At 42.9% G+C, this 17081-nt stretch overlaps 2 protein-coding genes across 2 annotated transcripts in view; one reads left to right on the forward strand and one right to left on the reverse strand.

The window, feature by feature from the left end:
• LOC142210470 (putative glutamate receptor) overlaps nt 1–14794 on the forward strand; it is a 31663-nt gene extending 16869 nt beyond the window's left edge. Inside the window, exons 3-11 of the mRNA XM_075279632.1 lie at nt 579–610; nt 2585–2635; nt 2717–2899; nt 3265–3491; nt 4141–4238; nt 5108–5328; nt 6940–7165; nt 8965–9215; nt 12348–14794. Of these exons, the coding sequence (XP_075135733.1) occupies nt 579–610; nt 2585–2635; nt 2717–2899; nt 3265–3491; nt 4141–4238; nt 5108–5328; nt 6940–7165; nt 8965–9215; nt 12348–12437 (1379 nt within the window). The 3' untranslated portion in view covers nt 12438–14794. The remainder of the gene's footprint in view (nt 1–578; nt 611–2584; nt 2636–2716; nt 2900–3264; nt 3492–4140; nt 4239–5107; nt 5329–6939; nt 7166–8964; nt 9216–12347) is intronic.
• Nucleotides 14795–16404: 1610 nt separating this feature from the next.
• PANK4 (pantothenate kinase 4 (inactive)) overlaps nt 16405–17081 on the reverse strand; it is a 30631-nt gene continuing 29954 nt past the window's right edge. The window contains exon 19 of the mRNA XM_075279624.1: nt 16405–16798. Within this exon, the coding sequence (XP_075135725.1) occupies nt 16585–16798 (214 nt within the window). The 3' untranslated portion in view covers nt 16405–16584. The remainder of the gene's footprint in view (nt 16799–17081) is intronic.

Genomic DNA, 17081 nt, shown 5'->3' on the forward strand with positions numbered 1-17081 from the left:
GGAATAAAGACCACATCAAGGTTTTGCCAGCCTCATACTGTGAGGCGCTGGGGCATCTGACAGCATCAATAGATATACTCGTTTTCTTGGAATATTCTCGAGCAGCTCTTCAGCTTGACTTGAAAGGAACTTTTATGTAAGAGAAGCTTTGAAAAGGTAACAAGACGATGCTTTCTCGGAGCAGTCAACTCAAGCTGAGAGGAGGAAAACAGCCCGGCTTGTTTTACAACTCTTCCAAGTCTTGCCAAGGATTATGTAGACAAAAATAAAGAATCTCAAGAAGAAGGGGCAGAGCCGGACAAACCATTCCTTAGGTTTTGGTTTTTTTGCCTGTAATTATATGTTGATGTTATTTAAAGGGCATCAAGATTCTGAAGACAGCGATGTCTTTCTTCAGCGGTCAGAACTTTCTCCGAGCCTTGTTGAGGTCCCCAGAGAATGTTCTTAGTGTTCCGCGAGAACGCCAAGTCATACGCTTTTCTAATGAATGTGACTAATCTTACATGTTGGTTATGTTTAACAGGAATTTACTCCAAGAAGTTACGTAATACTTATATCAACATGTTGTCTTCTTTAAGGTGCCGAAGAACCAGATGGATTTCACTTAAAGGTAACAACATCTGGAAGCAGAGAAAAAAATGGAGCATAGCAACAACTGTTTCCATGGTGACAAAGAATGCAAAAAAAGCTGAGACACTTGCAACGTGTCTTCCATATGGCAGCGACAACCACGTCTTATCTTCCATATAGCAATGTCTGCTAACAGGATTTTAAAGGGATTCTACCATTAAACTACTTTTTTTTTCTAATTACCACGTCGGAATAGCCTTAAGAAAGGCTATTCGTCTCCTACCTTTAGACGTGGTCTCCGCCGCGCCGTTCCGTAAAAATACCGGTTTTAACCGGTATGCAAATGAGCTCTCCGCAGCAATGAGGGCGGGACCCAGTGCTGAAACACCGATGAGCGCGTCCCCATTGCTGCCCGAGAGCTCTTTCTTGCGACGCCTCCTTGTTCTGCAGCAACTCCGCCTCTTCTGGCTTCTCTTGCTCTTGTAGTTCTATACAGAAGCATAGAGAGGCCACCCCAAAATGGCCGCCGGCCAGCTCCTCTATTGAACTGCAAGAGCGGTTACCCCAAAATGGCCGCCGGCCGGCTCCTGTATTGAACTGCAAGAGCGGCTACCCAAAAAGCGGCCATTTTTGGGTAGCCGCTCTTGCATTTCAATACAGGAGCCGGCCGGCGGTCATTTTGGGGTGGCCTCTCTATGCTCCTGTATAGAACTACAAGAGCAAGAGAAGCCAGAAGAGGCGGAGTTGCTGCAGAACAAGGAGGCGTCGCAAGAAAGAGCTCTCGGGCAGCAATGGGGACGCGCTCATCGGCCTTTCAGCGCTGGGGCCCGCCCTCATTGCTGCGGAGAGCTCATTTGCATACCGGTTAAAACCGGTATTTCTACGGAACGGCGCGGCGGAGACCACGTCTAAAGGTAGGAGACGAATAGCCTTTCTTAAGGCTATTCCGGCGTGGTAATTAGAAAAAAAAGTAGTTTAATGGTAGAATCCCTTTAAGGTTCTTGCCTGTATAGAAGGTCCATGTTTCCTATGTATTTTTAAGCCGATAACCGAGGATCATTATTCTTCCTCTACTATAGATTTCCAAACAAGTATATGGATGGTTATCTGAAATGTAGGATCAAGATATATATATACTGTATATATATATATATATATATATTGAGTATCCAATATCCAAGTACTTGCCAACATAAGGGAAGCAAAGTCAGTGCAACCCCTAAACTGATAAAGACTCCTTATTAATTATGTTTTAATACCTTTGTCAACTCTAATATTTTGAATTTTTCAATGGGTGTGGCTTTTTGGATTTTTTTTCTCTAACCCCACCATTCCTGAGCAATCCTTGCTGTTAGCCTGGTTGCACACAACAGTGTGTGAATGAATGGCACAGACACTGCACGGGCGGAGCAAGGATGAATAGTATCCACGGAAGTACGGCGCAAAATCGGACTGTTCCATATTTTGCAGCCCGGACTGTCCATGTAATTCATAGTCATGTGCATGGGCCCATAGAAATGAATGGGTCAGTGTGCTATTCGGGAAAAACCCTTAATAGCACAATGACCTTTCGCACGGTCGTCTGCAAGGGGCTTTAGTTTCAGCACCCAATATGCTAACTAAGATCCCTACTATTAAGGGGACATTGCTGAAAGTAACTCAAATGATTGCTGGTGGAGACTGGAGAAACAACTCAACTGTACTGGAATCAGTGGTGCAGCACTTATTAATGGACCTTAATATAAATTTATACAAACCCCTTATATAACTATAGACCCCTTAAATAAATACAGCCTACAGACTTGCCCTAAATAATCCAGACTCTCCAATAAATACAGACCTCCAATGAGACACTATAAACTACTAGAGACCAGACGTCGGCCAGGAGACTCTTCAGCTCTTTAGGGGATTTTGTATTCATTACCAAGGCTCAATCCAACAATTCATTGGGTCATGGTATCATGTAGATTGAAATTTGATAAATATTATTTCAATACTACATTTTTATTCATAGGGAAGAACAAAGCGTCAAATTCCCAAAACTGTGACGGTCACCACCATTCTGGTAAGTATTCGATAACGTTGGCTTTGTTTCCTGATACGATCCATCTATTACACTGGAGTATTCTCAACCATTCTTTTATAGGAACAGCCCTTTGCTATGATGACGAACTCGGGTGAATTGGAAGGATACTGTGTGGACCTTCTGTCTGAACTTTCTCAAGCTTTGGAGTTTAACTATACATTACATGTAGTGAAAGATGGTCGGTACGGGTCCAAAGACCAGAATGGAGATTGGAATGGGATGGTTGGAGAGATTATTAGGAAGGTAAGTACTTATGGCCGTTCGATCTCCAATGTCAACGTGGATAACTTTAGAGTTGCAGCTTTAAAGCGATGTCCAGTGAAGATCTTCTGAATTCTCTGAATTCTTCTGAATTTGGGCAGGGTTGTCTTGAGAGAACTTATCGCTACTTTGCTACCACTAAAGGTCCACTAAGGGTGAGGAATTTGGTGTTTCAGCGCTGAAATTCCACACCAAATTCCTCACCATTTTCCTCCGTGACCAAACACCAAACATCCACCACCACTAGGGTGATGTCCATGATCTCAAACACTTTTATGCAATGGGAAGCTTCAGCCTCAAATGACTATCCTAACCAACCCATTAATGAAATATTTCATGTCTTCCAGGAAGCGGACTTGGCGGTGGCTCCTTTGACCATTACAAAAGTACGCGAGAATGTAATCTCTTTCACCAAACCCTTTCTGCAGACCGGGATCAGCATACTTCTCAAGAAGGAGTCATCTTCTGCGGGGTCTTACCTTTTTGGCTTCCTAAATCCTTTCAGCAAAGAATTATGGATCGGAATTGTAATCTCTTATGTGATTACCAGCTTGTGCCTGTTCCTAGTAGGAAGGTGATTCTTACCCCATGCACTTGTTCTAACCATTACCACAATCCCGCCATGGACTAGAACAGAGAGGGTGAGCCTACGACACGTGTGTCAAAGGTGACGCGCCAAAACATTTTGAGGGACACACATTGTCCGACCAAGTGGCAGCCGCGATGGGCTCAGGCAGTGCCTCATGGAATAAACTGGGGGGGTGGCATTTGTTTTAATTGACAGCTACATTTTTACTCAATTGTCTACTTTCCTGTCCTGGCCACCTTCACTGCCGCTACACGTGTCCCAACGCTGAAGAACACCAGGACGCAACGCTTCTTTCACCAATCAAAAATTCACATTGACAGTGAAGTTTGTTAAAATGACAAACACCCTTTAAAGGGGCGATCCACTTTGCACAGCGCCTTGTGGTGAAAAGGGCCAACTGATGATAAGCAGATCATAGGCTATCGTGCTATAGGATCCTATAAAGGAATCTGATAGTGACCTTGTAGTGCCATCATAGAAATATGAAATCCATTGGGTTGTCCATAAAATGTATGGGTAGGGTCAAAACTCTCTCTAGCGCCATCTTAAGACTGTTTATTGTTTCTGCTATTCTGCATAGTCTTTCTGATTAGAGGATCATTGTCCTTATGACTCCCACTTTATATTATATTAGGCTGAGTCCGTGTGAATGGGCCGAACCCTCCAGTGAACAGAATCAGTACACTCTACTGAACAGCCTTTGGTTTGGCATGGGGGCAATTACATTGCAAGGTAAGTCATGTCAGGATATAGATAATGGTTCACACTGTTAGTAAAGATGTTATAGTGAGGACTGTTGTTTAACTCCACTGCACTCAGTACATGTACCGTATACACCAGTGGCGTAACTAGGAACGGTGGGGTCCCGTGGCGAACTTTTGACATGGGGCCCCCTCGACCGACCCCCCACATTCCTGAACGCTGTATTATGCCCCATAGTGGCCCCTGCACATATTATTATGCCCCATAATGGCCCCTACATACAGTATTATGCCCCATAGTGTCTCCTGTACACACCATTATGCCTCACTGTGGACACCCATGAACAATTATTATACTCTGAGATAGACCCCAGAGTATAATAATCGGAGACCGAGAGGGGATACCAACATAAAAAAAAACAATGTTACTTACCTATTTCTGGCTCCACTGCAGTCCTCGGTGGTGTTGGCCACCTTCAATGACGTCCGGGACGTCACATAACCGGGACCTGCGTCCGGGGTCAGGTGACATCATGGAGCATCCAGAAGTAGGCCCGAACCTGCCCGGAGCACAGAAAGGTAAGTAACATGTTTTCCCCTGGACCTCCAATCATTATACTTGGGGGGTCTGAAAAGACCCCCAAGTATAATAATGATGTTTGTGGGGCCCGTGGCGTCACTTACCAATCCCGGCCACTGCCAGGATCGGTAAGTAAATAGGGCCCGTTACCGGCTAGAGTAACTCCAACCGGTAACGGCCTATTAAGAAAAGGAAGAAAAAAAGCAGGGATAGCGGCTGTCGCCGGACCCCTAATGTCCCAGCTGTGGCATCTGCTACCCCAGTAGTTACACCAGTGGTATATACCTTATACTAATATACATGTGCTTTATACCCCATAGGTGTGGAGCCTCAGCCCAAGTCTGTGTCGGCCAGAATCATTGCCGTTATTTGGTGGCTTTTTTCCATTACTCTGTTAGCCGCTTACATCGCCAGTTTTGCATCCTATGTCAACAATGCCAAAGACCAAGCTGTGAACATTGAGACATTTGATGATTTATTGAAGCAAACTAAAGTCGAGTTTGGGACATTAGCCAACTCCTCCACCTTTAATTTCTTTAAGGTAATGAAATCTCTTTGTTGCGAGTTTACATTTTGTTTTCTGAAAACCTACCATAAGTCTTTATGTTATCAAATTTTAGGCATACTGTCCATGTGTCAGCTTCATTTGTGGCCATAGGTTCATGTTGGTTTTTTTCTGGTTGAGTTTTAAAGATCTCTCAAAGTGGACAATGGTCATGAAGGTCCATCTCTGGATACTATTCTGTATCTACAATCCTCAACATGCGGCACGTGAGAGAGGCATAAAAGCCAATTTGAAAGCAAATTTTTTAGCCAAATGAAACCTCAAATATCAGACCAAGTGGCGAGGGATAACTGTGCGATGTCTCCTGGTCATCGACGTCCTAGTTATGGCCACTTGTCAGAATCTTTGAACTCAGAGACCTTGGTTTATCACTTCAGCAGATCACTACGTACCTCGGCTGAGATGTCGGCTTAGTTCCAGCACTGTATGTCGCGGTGGTTGGAGAGCACTATGAACTAGAGTAACAGCAAGAGGGGCGTGGAGGCGATTGGCGAACCTCTGCATGGGTGGATCATCTGATTGACCTGTAGATATAAATTCTGTACAGAAAGTTAAATTTGACATCACATCCAAAGCCTATGGTGGCAAACAGTGTAGACGCAATCCATGAGAAGACATTTGCACAACATTTGCTACGAACCAGATGTCCAGCTACAGTTGTTCCATTGACCTCATGCGTTGTTCTGCAAAGCAAGACAGCAATGGAGCTGGAATGGAGGTCTGTCCTCTTAAGTGATGAGTCCTGCTTTTGTCTCAGAGACATTGATACCTGGAGATTGGTCCAGAGACCACATGGCAAATGCCACAAGGGAATGTCACATCAGTATGTCCCGGGATTATGATGTGGAGTGGCATAATGTACAGTAACCAATCCAAACTGGTCTTAATGTCAGATACCATAACAGTTTGGCATTCATTGATTTGGTCATGGATCCAGTGGTTCAGCCAATTCTCCCAGGAGCCATTTTTCACAGGGCAACACCGGGCTGCAAGTTGCTTGTGCTACTGTGGACAGTCTACACGGCCTAAACATGCTACCATGCCCTGTAGCATCTCCCATATAGTACATTTGGGAACTCATTGGTTGACTGCCAGCAGCCAGTCTTAATGATTTGTGTGCCCAAGCCCATTCAGCGTAGCATAGCTTTCCTCAGACTTGGGGAGTGTCTATAGGTCTAAAATTCTCTGTAAACCATTTTTCTTAATGTCTTGAATTGTGATAGTCCCTTCACAAAGCCATAGAGTTAAAGGGATCATCTAAGATGGTGAGGATAGATCATCAAGTTGAGAACATTGGTGGTCCAACACCTGACACCCCCACAAATCTGCTGGTATCTGAACCGTCTATAAAGCCAGAAGTAGTACAGTACAGAGCCAGTTCAGGCAATGTTAGACCACTGTATGTGGTAGGAATGGTCTCAACATATCTACACCAAAAATTTCCACAGCCTACAAGACATTTAAGCAGTTTGTGTCCTCCATGCTTTTTTGTATTACTAATGTATATGAGACGCCAGTCTATTTGTAGGATGACAAGTTGCTGTCATGGAATAATCAATACACTGCCCCCTCTTGTCCCTTATACAGAATTCTAAGAACCCGACCTTCCGAATGATCTACGAGTACATGGATAAAAGGAAAGATCGGGTACTGGTCAAGTCTTTTTCTGAAGGAGTCCAAAGAGTGAGAGAGTCAAACTATGCCTTCCTAGGAGAGTCCATCAGCCAAGACTATGTAGTGGCCAAACACTGCGATCTTGTTCGTGCCCCGGAAATTATTGCAGGCCGAGGTTACGGCATTGCTGCATCATTTGGTATTTCTATGTCTCTTTAGTTTATTTTAGTCCGGCTCATTTCAAGACTCCAAACTGGAATGTGTCGCCATGTTTTTTTTTTAAAATTATTTATTAAAACCAGACAGAATAGATATCACTTTTCTTTCTAATCTGTTTTTATTTTGTGATTGTAGATTTTTTTTCTGTTTTCTATCCAAGATTATGGAGTTGCTATCTTGTCTGAGCTTCTCCTCTGCTCTGTTGACAGCATTTAGTAATCTGCTTTACATTATAGTCATTAGAGATGAGCAAACACTGTTCGGATCAGCCATTCCGAACAGCACGCTCCCATAGAAATGAATGGAAGCAGCTGGCACGTACACTTTGCCGGTGGCCGGTCGCTTAACCCCCCGCGTGCCGGCTATGTCCATTCATTTCTATGGGAGCGTGCTGTTCGGAACGGCTGTTCCGAACAGTGTTCGCTCATCTCTAATAGTCATGCTTGACTTCATTATACTCAATGATGTCTATGGGAGAATTTTCTAGATAGGTTCTGTGCAGGGAGGGGGGCCATGACATCATCTATTGTCAGTAGTGGATGTAATGATGGATTGGTAGTTTTTAGGGATGAGCGAGTACTATTCGAAACGGCCGTTTCAAATAGCACGCACCCATAAGAATGAATGGAAGCGGCCGTCACGCAGACTTTGCCGGCGGCCAGCTGCTTAACCCCCTGCATCCATTCATTCCTATGGGTGAATTCTATTCGAAATGGGAGTTTCAAATAGTACTCGCTCATCTCTAGTAGTTTTATCTACATTGAGGCGTCATCGTCTATTGTAATCTTGTATGCCATGTTTGTGATGTAAAGGAGGTTGCTACTGCAAAAACAAAACCCTCTAAAGAATTGGCAAGTGTCTAGTTACTTTTAGGCTTTGTGGCCAGAGTGAAAATTTCAGGATGTAGTATTTTTTCTTTAAACATAAATAGCGACATCAAAGTAAAAAAAAAAAAAAAAATCTCAAATCTTCTCCAATAATATGTTAAAAATTAAAACTTGATTAAATAAAAATATGTGAATTTCTGGTGACACATTCCCTTAAAGGGGTTGTCCGGCATAAAATCTAATCCCTACACTAATCTAAACACCCTCACCCCGTCTACTTTCTAAATAACATAACTTATCACAAATGCATATTTACCCACATCCCTGGGGCGGTGGGGTCCAAGTGCTTTCTGCGCGGTCTCCGCACGAATCATGCGGACAGGAAAGTAGATTGTGAAGTACTTTCCTGTCCGCATGTTCCCTGTGGAGAACTCACAGCAAGCACACGGACCCCATTATAGTCTAGGGGGTCCATGTGCTTTCACTGCACACTGCTAGCAAATGCGTTTGGTAGTCCGTTCGGAGGGGTTCCCATGCAGACTCCCCCCAATCGGATTACCGACACAGATGTGAACAAGGCCTAAGATCACAGCCATATGACCTATGGCCATCCGGATGTACATGGGGCGTCCTGTTTGAGGGTACAGAGTCCATTTCCTTGTATTAATAATTGGGATAACAGGCAATGTTCTGTTCTATAGAATAACTACTGTCTTTCACATTTTCATAGAAATTGTCCCCAAAAAATGTTTTTAACCCTCTCCAGCACTCCCCCACCCTTTGATGCCCTAGGAGTCAGGTGTACTGTTTCACAGTAAAGATCTCTTGGCTACAACTCCCATTAGACAGCTTTTAGCATAGTTGAAATGGTGGCTTTGGAACCAGATGAGCCTCAGGTTTGGGCTGGTGGTCTAGAACGTGGCATCCATGTTTATCCTTCTTATGTTTGCAGACTCGCCTCTCATCAGACCTTTAACCATTGCTATTCTGGAACAATTTGAAACCGGTAATCTGGAATATCTTCGTCAGAAGTGGTGGGAAAACACATGTACGACAGAACAAGCACAGGCTGGCTGGGTGCCATTACAACCGCATACCTTGGGTGGAATCTTTGTCATTCTGGGCATTGGTCTGGCCCTGGGACTGATCGTGTCATTCATTGAGTTGGTGTGTAAATCAAAGAGCAAGGCGGCCCAACAGCAGGTGAATATTCTCTAAACCGCTACCAGACTAATTTATAGAGGGCAACTTGGCGCATGTTAGAAAGAGCAAGTAGGTATTCATACAGACTAGTGGTACATGACAGTCACCTCTATAGCCCTGCACGGTGTCCTGCATTATGTGACTTCATGGGTGTGATACAGGCCATTCTCACAGGACTGGTATTTCTCACCCTTCAGTAATATATCCATGCCACAGAAAATAGACTGGGAATATCAGTGAGAATATCTGTAGCATGACAATACCATTTGCTATAAACCAAGTCATTGTGTGTCTATAGTGGATATTTAGTAAAATTCTAAATTTAGTTTATATAGCAAATTATGATGATGTGATGATAGGGTGAGAATCCTACTAATATTATAAGTGTGAAAGTTTGTGTGTTTGGATGTTTGTGAGTTTGGATGTTTGTTCCTCAATCACGCTAAAACGCCTGGACGGATTTGCGTGCAATTTTCCACAGACATAGTTTTCCCTTAGGATTGAGTCACAGGCTACTTTTGGTGCCACTAAACAACATGGCTTCCTAGCAGGAGACTCACAAAAGCAGGACTCCTAGCCCCAGCTATAGACTCACACACACTGCCTGGCATTTCCTGCCTCATCCTGCCTGCACACTCCTTACTGTCACCTCAGGAGTAGCCCTCACTCTACTCACTCACATTTACATATAGCTTTCCACTATATAACACATCACATTGTCTGTATCACGACATACACAATACAACACATCACATTGTCTGTATCATGACATACACAATATAACACATCACATTGTCTGTATCACGACATACACAATACAACACATCACATTGTCTGACACAATACAACACATCACATTGTCTGTATCACGACATACACAATACAACACATCACATTGTATCACAACATACACAATACAACACATCACATTGTCTGACAATACAACACATCACATTGACACAAAACAACACATCACATTGTCTGACACAATACAACACATCACATTGTCTGTATCATGACATACACAATATAACACATCACATTGTCTGTATCACGACATACACAATACAACACATCACATTGTCTGACAATACAACACATCACATTGACACAAAACAACACATCACATTGTCTGACACAATACAACACATCACATTGTCTGTATCATGACATACACAATATAACACATCACATTGTCTGTATCACGACATACACAATACAACACATCACATTGTCTGACACAATACAACACATCACATTGTCTGTATCACGACATACACAATACAACACATCACATTGTCTGTATCATGACATACACAATATAACACATCACATTGTCTGTATCACGACATACACAATACAACACATCACATTGTCTGACACAATACAACACATCACATTGTCTGTATCACGACATACACAATACAACACATCACATTGTCTGTATCATGACATACACAATATAACACATCACATTGTCTGACACAATACAACACATCACATTGTCTGTATCATGACATACACAATATATCACATTGTCTGTATCACGACATACACAATATAACACATCACATTGTCTGTATCATGACATACACAATATAACACATCACATTGTCTGTATCATGACATACACAATATAACACATCACATTGTCTGTATCATGACATACACAATATAACACATCACATTGTCTGTATCATGACATACACAATATAACACATCACATTGTCTGTATCATGACATACACAATACAACACATCACATGACATTTGCTAGCCCACCAAACTTTTAAAGCACTTTTACAGTTTCACACGTCTGTGTCCGCCCAATTCTCAAATCACCGCAGACGAAGTCGCGGGTAAAAGCTAGTATGACATATTAAAGTGGTTGTCCCATATTCTGCTTAAAATATGTGGAGAGAAGAGTCTTGCAAGCAGGACTTTTCTCTCTGCCGATTTTGGGCGGAAACTGAACGGAAACCTGGTGGACCCTATTATATTCTGTGGGGTCTGCAGGTTTCCTCAGGTAACTGCTTTTTAGAGAGGGCCTTTCATGTCCTCAGGTACATGTGGTTTTATACACCGCTAGAAAGCCGTTGGCTGTCTCGTTATGTGTCCTGGGGCTGGAGATATCGGTGGCATTAGTTTTGGCGCCCAACATCAGAAGGGTGTTTCTAACAGTCTATCTGGGCAGTGAGAAACATTACCCCCTGACAGTACTGATCCATATACCCGTACTGTCAGAGGGGGAATTCCTTCCCGCCCAGCCTTGTCGCTAAGCTGTGAGCAACACTCCCCACGACTGTATTTGTACCATAGTACAGTCAGGGCTATAGATGGGTACTGTCAGGGGGAGACGTTCCTCACAGCCCAGCTAGACAGTCAGAAATGCGCTTCTGACAGTGGGCAGAGTTTGGTGCCAAAACTAACAGCACCAATATCTCCAGCACCGGGACACATAACGGGAAATCCAACATTGCGCTAAATTCAGATGCAATGCAAATTTATTGGAGATGAGCTTTAATAATACAGCACTACAGTGTGTACAGAGCTGTCTCTTCCTGAGTACATACACTGTGCATTCCAGCTGATCAGTCTTTCTTATGTCACGTGAGTGGTCTTGTGTCAGAGTAAACAATGACTGTATCAAAGGTCTGAAGGAGGCCCCTTCCAGTCTGACAACACCCACTTGTCTGTAGAGACCCTAATATGGCATATCAGACACCAAATGTAACTGCCCCGGTTGCTCAGGAAAAGTGAGAAGTAGAGAAAAAAAATTCCAACTGTTCTATAGAATCAATAGACAGGCGGGTGAAAAGCTGAGGACCTGCTGGAGGTGGGGAAAAGTCCTCTTTAAATAAGGATCAGGAAGTTTTATCCTTTTTTCTTGGGGCGTCCTTCAGCGGCATTTCCCATCTAGTACACTGGTGATCCGACCATGTACTGGAGGGGGGAGACCTTTTGTCTAATGGCTAACGTAAGACAACTATATTTTGAAGGCCACATGGATAGTTGGTGAAGGGTCAACTCTCGACTTTGCGACTACAAGTTACTTCTTTGGTGTTATACTTCTGCACTGCATGATCTGAACTTTTACATACACAGTCGTTATCCACTGCATTTGTTGTTGCAGAAATCCTGCTGTTCTGCCTTCTCAGAAGAAATAGGTCAGCGCTTTGGAAGAACAGAAAATCAGGAGAGTCTGGAAAAAGTTCAACCCTGAGTCTACCGCTGGATGGGATGAGAGAAGTCAATGGAGACTTGTAAATTTGCAGTGAATAATCTGCTTGCTGTAGTGGTGCCTTTCTGTACTAGTGCATTGACCAGTCATGACTATGGTGCTCTGAAAGTCCGCTTTCTTTTCATTTTTATTAACTATTTTACAGTTACTACTGTGTCTAAGACTTGCACTTAGTCTATATCCTCATGTCCCCACAGATATCCGATTAATATGGTCTAAGATTAAAGAATTAATTCTAAAGTATATGAAAAATGGCAGCATGAGCAACTACTACTATTCGGCTAACCTGTCCATAGAGGAGGCTTGAATGCTACAATTTTCAACCTCAAAGACCCCAGTACGAAGCATGATACCATCACCTACTTGTTCAAGTGTTAGCTACAGCTTAACCAAACAAGGTCCATTACACCCCAGGACTGATATAGGCAAGAACTCGAGAGTGAAATCCAATGGTCCATTATAGAATAGACATACACAATGTATTAGAGAAAAGAAAAACAACACAAAACCTCATTGTAAGTCACTATGGGTAATAGACGTCTAACAGTCGTGTATCAGGGCACTGTATCACCAATGACCTATAACCAATGGAGTATTAGCAACTAACATCAGAGAGGAGGTTTGAGGATTATTTGATGGCCATTATATTAGATGAATGAATACGCCAACCTTAGGAGAAGTGGTTGGGCCTCTTGTACATAGTGGTGTCCAGACTACAATAGCCAATACTAGTATGTTAGCCTTCGGCATGCTTTGTCCTTGTACCAGAGGTGTCTGGCAGTGGTTTATTCTCACACATTTGGCATATGGAGGAATAACCGTTGCTCATTCAGCCAAAAAGCCATCTATGGTTTTGGGCGACCTTAAGAATTTAGAAGATATTTAGGCAGGCAGAGAACTGAATGGGCCTTTCTCCCCATATATATGTGTTCAGTATTTGGAAAGAGTGCCGTAGACATCACAGATTTGCCTAAAACCTCTTTGGTCAATGTCTACGGAGCAGATATTAAGAGAAACAAACATGGCATCTGGCAACGTCTTGTTCCCATATCCACTGACTTGGTGCATGTTGATGGGCGAGTCAGTAGAACCATGGCTTACATCTGCCCAAAAGAGATGGCGTGAGACGTCCACTATGTCGTAAAAGAAGCCTGTCACCAGAAATACAGGTAGATTGTGGTCATATGAATCAACTGGTGTCTTCCCTAAAATATTACAGCATTTGTCAATATAATTGAGCTCTTTGGAGCAACAAGGTTGTTGCCATTGCTCCAAATAAATAACTTGCATATTGACAAAAACTGCAATATCTCAGCAATGGAGGAACCAATCCATAATGGGAATCTATCTGTGGGGCTGGGTTCTGGTGACAAACTCCATTAAGATACTGCCGGGCTCCTCTAGTGACTGCTTATCCTTTCTGAGAACAAATGGATCGGGCATGATTGTATCCAAGAGCCTGATCTGACCTACGTCCATGGGGAAGGGTTTGGAGGCCACTATACACATTACCTGGTTAGCCAGTCCAGCTCAGATAGGTGGGTTTGGCCGCAATTACCCTCGTGTTTACGGCTTAAGAACAGCTGATCTGAGCAGACGTTACAAACCTCTTGACCTCCCAAAACTAGATTTGTGACTTCTTTATGCAAGGTCTTAAGTCTTTTATGGCTACTTTCCCCTGTACAGATACCTCCAGGAATACTTTTTATACATTACCCCCAATATGTATATTAGGTATACATTAGTGAATAGACTACACAATAGCAGTCAATATGCAGTTAGCGTATAGCGTTGGATTTATAGGACATATTGTGCTTGTTTTATAACGTGCGAGCTTATTTCTTACGCCTAAAGGTTATATGCAAAATCCTTAACTCCTATCCATGTGTTACACAAAATTTCATCAAAAATTGACAGTCAACATGGAAGATTGGCAATGAACTGGGCCTGCATTTATCTCCCACCCACAGTCTTGTGGCCACGCTACTCTAGATGAGCTTATCCTAAATGTCAGACATGGAAATGCCCATTTACTTCATAGTGATTGTGTCGGATGGGGGTGGGGGGGTTGCACAGTATACAAGGCAGCTACTAACAAAAGACACTATTATAATCTCTCCCGATGTAGTATGGTTTTTTTTATGGCGTGTGATAATATATAAACCAGTGGTTCAGTTCACAAACTGTGATTGTGATATGTGAGTTTTCTTGGGCTTAGGGCCATCCAATATATCTGAAGTGTTCAATGACAGCATATATATACAGAAAGTGAATGTATTCTAACAATTATTGGTGGACATGCTACAGAAATTCCTTTAATAAACGTGAAAAAAGACAAATCGCAGTTGTGTGTCCATGTCCTGTACAAAAATTGTATATATGGATGTTGTTCAGTCATAAATAAAAAATGAGAAAAAAAAAAAAAAGTTATTAAAGTATAACTACGGTTGAGCTGATCTTGACTTTTCAGGATCGATTTTGAAATCCGATTTCCGATCATTTTTCATTCGAACCCGATCTCGATCCCAATGCAAGCCAATGGGATTTTTTTTTACTAATCGGAGATCGGATTTTAAAAACAATCCTATTTACTATACAGCATGGAATCTAACAATTGAACGCTTTAATTGTTAGAATCCACGCTGTGTAGGGATTTTTTTTTTTAATCACTAAGTAGCCAGAGGATTTTTTTTTAATCCTCTGGCTACTTATTCCCCCCTGGTGTCCACTTACCTGCAGAGATGGATGGTCCGATGCCCGGTGTTCTTGTTCTTCTTTGCCACGCTGCCCCCTGCCTCCCAAGTTAGGAGAGTGTGGGCGGGTACTGGAAGGGGAGAAGTCACGTCTCCCCTCCCTGTACTCGCCCACACTCTCCTAAGCCACAAGCCCCGTCTTCTTCCTAGCTCTTCAACACTAACCTGGGAGGCGGGGGCAGTGAGGCGAAGAAGAATGATAACACCAGGCACCGGACCAGTTATCTCTGCAGGTAAGTAGCTACTAGAGATGTTAGCTAGTCTCCCATTAGAATGAATGGCAGCCGGCGTGCAGAGGGTTAAGGCTGTGTGTCGGCTGCTTCCATTCATTCCTATGGAACCGCAGGAACTCCCCCCTCCCGCTCCTGATAATACTCGTCTATGGATGAGCACTGTGAGCAGAGGGAGGGGGTGTTCCTCCCCGCTCCACAGTACAGCGCGATAGGCGTTGCTGGGCAGAAGGGCGCCCCTGGCTAAGTGTCAGAAACGCCCTTCTGACTGTAAAGCCCTACGGTACCAGGACCGCTAGCTCTTCACCCGGGGCACAGATCGGGAAAGCCGACAGTGCGCTGAATTCAGCGTACTGTCGGCTTTCCAGCAGTATATAGAACTGCATGTGCCCAATCTGATGAAAGGTCCTCTTTAAGGAGTTTACATATGGAGTAATTTCTAATTTATGTACGACTTTGAGACCCCTACCAATAGATCCATTGAATTTTTAAACGTTTTTATCTATTTTCTTGCCAATAAAATTTAAACATTTTAATTGCAATTTATGCAGGGTTGAGCGTCTCTGCCATATCTATGCATCTATTCCTTGCATTTTCCATTAGTTTTTGGCATATAGGATATTACCCCCCCACACACACACACACACACACACACACATTGATATTAATTGGTGCCCACTTTACTTTTCTTCCAGAGAAACATATTTTAGTATATTTTTTCTGGATCAAAATGTGTCCGCTATGGATCACAACGTACACGGAAAAACAAAAAAAGTTTGGTCAAAAAAATCTAAGGGGTGCATCCATTTAGATTTTCTACATTATCCACAGAGTTACCTCTTCTTATGACCCGACTGAACATAAAAAGTCATATCCTAGGAAGTTGGGCGGTCACCTGTGATTTTTATGTAAAGATATTTTTTCATATTTTATACCCTGTACATACAAAACGGCATAAAAGTGTCATATATATAATTTAAATTTATTTATATATTTATATGGGTGCATCATGTCCCTTTTATCTCAGCACAAAAGCACAATATAAATACAGCAATTTACCCCCCCGCCCCTGTAATAAAAATACATTCTTTACAATCGAATAAAACTAGTGCTGAGGAATGGGCCGAGGTGATCCGGCGAGTCGCCTCATTTGGGTGGAGTCTCATATTTGAAGACAACGCTAAAGATTTTGCCCCCCAGTCTCTCGGCCAGCCATTGGTTCTTGATGATGGCCAGTTTCAGGCTTTCGCATTGCAGGACTGCATAGTAGTTTGTGTGGATGGCTCGGCCCATCCCTTCGATGATGACCAGGTCAGTATTTCTCTCCTTCACCAGTATGGCCAGGCCTTTGTCTAGGCGACTGCAGACATAGATGTAAATGTTGAGTAAGCAGTCTAAAACAAAATATACTTGTTGCCCATAGCATTTTGTATTCTGAAGATGCATTATGATTGGTTGCTAGGGCCAACTAAGACATATTTCCTTTTAGATCTGCCCCTTTAAAGCCCAATTATCATAAAAAATAGAAATCTGTGCCCATTGTATCACAATAACATTTCAGTCCAACTCACTACACGTATGGTAAACGATTATTCCAGTCCATTATATATTGGGTGCTACCACGGCAGGTCTTCTAGCCCCCC

Source organism: Leptodactylus fuscus, chromosome 6, assembly GCF_031893055.1.
Source record: "Leptodactylus fuscus isolate aLepFus1 chromosome 6, aLepFus1.hap2, whole genome shotgun sequence".
Lineage (NCBI taxonomy): Eukaryota > Metazoa > Chordata > Amphibia > Anura > Leptodactylidae > Leptodactylus > Leptodactylus fuscus.